Source organism: Centropristis striata, chromosome 8 (genome assembly GCF_030273125.1).
Source record: "Centropristis striata isolate RG_2023a ecotype Rhode Island chromosome 8, C.striata_1.0, whole genome shotgun sequence".
NCBI classification, from domain to species: Eukaryota; Metazoa; Chordata; class Actinopteri; order Perciformes; family Serranidae; genus Centropristis; species Centropristis striata.
The window spans coordinates 33,449,308-33,455,307 of NC_081524.1; the positions used below are offsets into that span (position 1 = coordinate 33,449,308).

General features: G+C 40.1%; 1 protein-coding gene across 1 annotated transcript in view; it reads left to right on the plus strand.

The window, feature by feature from the left end:
* LOC131976986 (eukaryotic translation initiation factor 3 subunit H) overlaps nt 1-6,000 on the plus strand; it is a 63,151-nt gene that overhangs the window by 50,557 nt on the left and 6,594 nt on the right. Inside the window, exon 6 of the mRNA XM_059340222.1 lies at nt 3,522-3,642. Within this exon, the coding sequence (XP_059196205.1) occupies nt 3,522-3,642 (121 nt within the window). The remainder of the gene's footprint in view (nt 1-3,521; nt 3,643-6,000) is intronic.

Genomic DNA, 6,000 nt, shown 5'->3' on the forward strand with positions numbered 1-6,000 from the left:
GGGGCTTTTGACCAAGGTTTCTTATTTACCATTATGTCATTTTACATCACTCTGGACCATTAGTATTACTGTATTATATATACATACACATATACCAAAAAACTTGCCATAGTAGAATAATTACTTTATTATGTAAACACATAACAGCCCTTCTAGTTTGGCAATGTCTTCTCTGTAAAATTGTATGCAGATTCGCTCTTTACTTATTTTTATTTCCAAAAAAGGTTATTACAAACAGCAAACTAATTACTTTACAAAAAGGACCTTGCTAATGTTCCAACAGAAAGGGCTGTTGAGTTGCAATAAGTGTGTTTAAAGCATTCGTGATGTTATTAAGTCCTCTTGGGTTGGGTATTTGATTTATTTCCCACTCACCAGGGCCAATAAAATGACAGCTACGGGTGTGCAATATATGAGCCACTGCAGAAACACATGCATGTTATGGTTCCACATTGTTTAGAGAATGAACGTTTATAACACAGTTATAGTACTTTAGCGAAAGTCTTCTTGTACTTATTTGCTAAACACCTAGCCAGAGTATATGGGGCCCAATTAGTATGATGAACATCATTTTGGAAGTGCTTTTGCTTTTGCAAGATGTGAATATTATATCAATATATCAAAGCACCCTGTTTCAAGTGTCTGCTTTTCACCTTCTCTCCACATTGTTTTTATGTTCATGCGGTTTTTAACGTGGTGAAAAAAAAATGCTTGGGCACTGCGTCTCAGCTGTACAAAAGCAGGGAAAACCCTGCAGTTGAATGTGGGTTGAAGGCAGCTGGGCACTAATCTGAGATGATCATCATCAGTGCCTTCTGGGTGTTATACATTTTACATATGTATGGATGGATAATTTAACACAAATGAACGTAATCCTTTAGTTTTTGTTCTGGTGTGTGTTGTGGCTGCTGACTTAATACTTCCAGATTTTGCACTAATGCTGTTCTGACATTAATAGTAAAAATTGGAATGCATTACACTCTACTTAAGTGCTGGCAGTTTTATAGTAACTAATAGTAAAGTGCAAGAGTCAGAACTGCAGTGGCTTTGATGTAAGATTGTAATTTCGTTTCATCATTCTGTAACTATTCCCTTTTTAATTTATTTCTAATCACCTTTGTAACACCAAGAATAGTAAATTCATGGCTCTTGAAATGAATGTTGGAATTGTCATGTGCATACCTTACTTTTTAATATCGTGGAAGCCCTAAGGCCCTTATAAAATTACACACACACTTTGTTTCAAGTGACACAGGAGCCATTCAGAAGAGCTCCCCTTGTAGCAGCACAGTGTCAATGTGAAGAAGCTCTTTAACATGTATTGTGCTTCCCATGTCAATACATGTTTGACTACAGCTCACTCAAACTGCGGAAGACTGAAGTTTTAACAGGAGATAGAGAGAGTGAGGAGCCAGGGGAGACACAGGAATATTGATTTACAGAATCGTTAATTTTAAAAAATCTCACAGGAGAGGAAAGCAACTTAAATCAACCAAAACATGTACTCCTCTTTTCCACATATTCACACAAACAATAAAACACACACACTAAACAGTTACATCACCGCGAGTGTACACACAGCCAAAACATACACAGTACTGGCAGTCCTTGCGGGTACAATTGCCATTTAAATAAACATTCAGGATCTGTTTTCCCACAGTACATGCTGCATTATGTAGCACCCAGACATTCATAAATGAAGTAATATAATTCCACAGAGGAAAGTACAACGGGGAGATGACTTGAAGCAGAGCACTGCAGCCTTGTCAAGACTGAACTTAAGGCAGCAGTGAGACGTCGTGTTAGAACTGGGCTCATGGGAAGGAAATGGAGGAAGAATGCTGGTAAAGTTGTGTTGAGCATTGTCAGCAGTGACAGTGTTGGGGGAAATGATAAGGAATGTGATACCAGAGCAGAGACATGTAGCACAGGGACAAGAGGAAAGGTCCTCAGGTCTGAGTACTCAAAAACCCTTGGAGAGTGGTTTCATGTCAGATGTCTTTCAGCAACATATCTGGTGGGAGGTGAACTCAAAGATTAGGTCAGAATGGATAGCAAATATGGGCTGTTGAAAAATGTGAATGTAGCATTTTCAGACTGCACCCAAAGGTCTCTGAAGACCCATCTTAAGGCTGCGAAAAGTGTCTACAACTACACACCGTTTTCCATTTGTAGTAGCTGCGACTTGATGACATCCTGTGGTTCAGTGTCAAAGGAAGAGAGATCTCTCTTTGTCTGTAGGCCCTTTAAAGTTTCCCTTGTCACTGGAAGGGGTTGTTTGGAGCTCTTGCAAGATTTGCTTGAGATAAAAGAGCATTTTGAGGTTTTTCATCAGAAGGTGGTCTAACTGTATAAATTGCATTTACTCCTGGCTCAAGATTTGTATCACGATTCAAGCCAGACAACCGGGGGATGTGATCTGGCTGATCAGATAGCCTTGTGATTGCAGGGCATTCTGTCTGCATTTGTGGTTTGCACTGAGATAGATACCGAACATAAGTTATCAGTAAATCCAGTCCAGCAGGCAGATCGCATTCAGCCAAATGTGAAGGAAGAGCTGATGATCAGATGGCCAAAATCTTCTGTCCTGATATAGGTCATTTCATAACTATATATATATATATATATATATATATATATATTGTTTACTCCATTTTAGGAAGACAAGTTCAGATAACATCCAACGGCTATTATCTGCTGATATAGGCCTATTAAACGCCTTTTGATAATGGTGTATTTGCTGTCTGATACTTTACACAATATATAATGCAGAAAATGCTGCTTGCCACATTTTAGAAATGAAGTTGGCTATTAATTTTTAATTAAAAAAGATGTTTTTAATAGTCAGCAATTGACTGAAAAACAGCAATAATTTTAATTTAGCTACTTTTTTTATTCCTATTAATTCTTTATTTTCAACGTTCTCAGTTTTCTTGGCAGACGATGTATTACATTGTTTGTATAATATATAACAATGATAAATATTATTTAATAAAGTTTTATGTTTCAGAAAGTTGCCTTCAGGGATGTTTGCAGAGTGGTGAAAAATAGGTGCAAAACTTCTTCAACTTCAGTCTAACTTTAGTTGGGTCAAGGAAATTATTTTATGTGGATAGCCCACAACCATGAAATGTGGCATGAAGTGGCACTCTCGTCTGTGTGGGAGTTGCCGGCTGTGGCTCAGGAGGTAGAGTGGGTTTTCCACTAATCCCAGAGTTGGCAGTTCAATGTTTAGCTCCTTCTGTCCACATGTCAAAGATCGGGCAAGACATTTAACCCGAAGATGCCCCTGATGTTCAGACTAACACCGTGCGTGGCGGTTTGCTGCAACTGGTGTGTGTACATGGGATTAAAGTGTCTAATAAATGCACTCCACTGTGTGTCCAAAACGGCAACATTAAAGTTAAGTTCAGATAAAGGAAAATTAGACTTATGAATAAGAGAATGTACGTCACTGCTGCTCACGAGGGCTGACGGCAGCACAAAACAGTGTGAATGACGCGCTTACTTTTTTCTTCCAGCAACCATTTGGAGAAGAGCCTTCAGCTTCTGATGGACAGAGTGGATGACATGTGCCAGGACATTGTCAAGTACAACACCTACAGCCGTAACCTGAGTAAGCAACAGCAGCAGAAACACCAGGTAACTCTCGAGCACACACACACACACACACACACACACACACACACACACACACACACACACACACACACACACACACACACACACATATACACACACACACACACACACAAGCTATTGTGAACTGAAGCGCACACACCTCCTACAGACACGATGAGCAAGCAGCAACAGAAGCATCACACACACACACTGAGGTATACACACACAGATGCACCTGCAGCCACAAGCTCAGCAGGAAAACAGCAGGTATATTTCTCTCAGCCCTGGACACAACCAATTGTAGCTATAATCACAGCAGGCAGGCAGCAAGCACCCAGTAACACACCAATATGATACTCGCATGAATGTACGTGCACCTACTGAGGACCACCCAACGTAACTACAGTATGCAACAAAGATTAAACATAAACAAACATTTACTGACATCTGTTAGCATACTCTCATTGACACACACAGTTATTCCATATGCATATATTGCATTGACCATTCCATTTGCATACTCTGCTCAGACTGCATTTGTTGGTGGTGTTCTCCCTCTTATTATCATAACTGACATAGGCAGGGCTTCACCTTCTCAAGGATTTTTTTCGCCAAAGTGAGCAAGACTGATTGGCATTGCAGACCTGTATCTGCGCTGGAAGCAATCCTCAATCCACTAGTGGAGCGGAGTAGTAAACAACTCTGTGCTTCCGCTTCTGCAGGCATTAAAATGAGCATGATCGGCTCTCACCTGGTTGTCAGTTGCATTGCATTAAGTTGAGCTTTTCTCAACTTTCCCCTGTGGTGGCGCTGAGTGCCTTTTTTAAATGCCTGTAGCTCAGCAGGCGGTGCTGGCCTAGAACACCAGGTCCTATTCATTAAGAATGGCAGCGTATCACTTGCCAAGCTTTTGTGTAAACAGCCCATAAGGAGCAGCTGGTAAATATATTACCTTAGGTCAGAAATGTGTTGTGTCTTCAGAGTTCAGCAGAGGAAGAAATGCAAAACTAGTGATCAAACATACATTACTGACCTTGTCACTTCAGTGTAACTTTTTAAACATCTCATAATGATAATGATTTGAATGTCATGGTGAGTTAGATTTTAGACCCAAAATGGGTAGCATCCAAATTATATTCAGTCAAACGGAGTCTGGGAGAGTTCAGTTGGACTGCTGCAGGCCACTTTACTTTGTTTTTATCATGACCGGAGTGGTGCTGTGACTTTCAAGTGTTGAAAATGATATGCAATGTTTTCTGATGAATTTACACATTTAATAAGAATTTGTTTTGTAGTCCACTCTGTACCAGTGAGCCAAGAGACACCCCTTCTTTGTTTCACCTTTACCTGAAGCGACACAGTCACATCAACACCTTTTCATTATTTGAAAGCTGGCTATTTTTGGTCTGAACTCCCACTCATAAATGAGTGGATCTGACTGGTGCGGCATAACCATCACCTACATCATCAGGAGGAAAAGGTGTTTTTTTAAGAACAGAATGTGAACTGCAAAGTGCACAAAAAAAAAACCTGTATTGCTACTTTTCTATGCATTTCAGGCTCAGGTTACTTTTTGCATAGCCTGACCTCTCTCCACAGTGCTGTGTCAGCACTGGAGATTGGTGACCGAACCCATTATCATTCTGGGGTAAGGGAAAAACATTCTGGGTTGTTGGTATTTCTTTAAACCAATCACGACCCCTTTTTGGGCAGCACAAAGCCCAGGATGCAGCGATGGCTTGCGGTAGGAGAGGAGAATGTCTCATTAAATAGGCAGCCAATGGCAGGCTCATGACAACATGTTGTCATCCTGTGAGTTAGACTAGGCTGAGGTAGGAGTCAGTTTCAGATCCAAAAGACGATCACAAGATCATTTTTTAATTAATACACCATAAAAAACATGCAGTCAATAAAACAACTGCTTTGCCTAACAGTAAAAGCTGCATTAACAAGCAAATCACCACCCCATCAGTACTAGTAGCTTCAAGCAAACACACACACACACACAGGTTTAAAAGTAATTTCTGTTGTTTTGATCAGACACTAATGAGATAAGCTTGACTAATCCTTACCTTCAAATGTCTGTGGTAGTGTTCATCCCTCACCTCCATGCAGCTGCTGACATTCACATTCATTTTTAACATTAAGATTGCGCTCATCAGCATTTTTTCTTTTCCTCTCAAGGACATTGTCAATTTCATCACTACAAGGGCTCCTTCTGTCATATTATTTATCCTTATGTGAAATAGAGTGGGTTCAGAAGGTTAAACACCACGAGTCATGCTCAGACAATCTTCAAATGCCACCCGGGAAAGCTGATACATGTGGACTCAAAGCTAGTATTAATAAATGAAGCCTTTCTTTATTTTAATGAGTAAG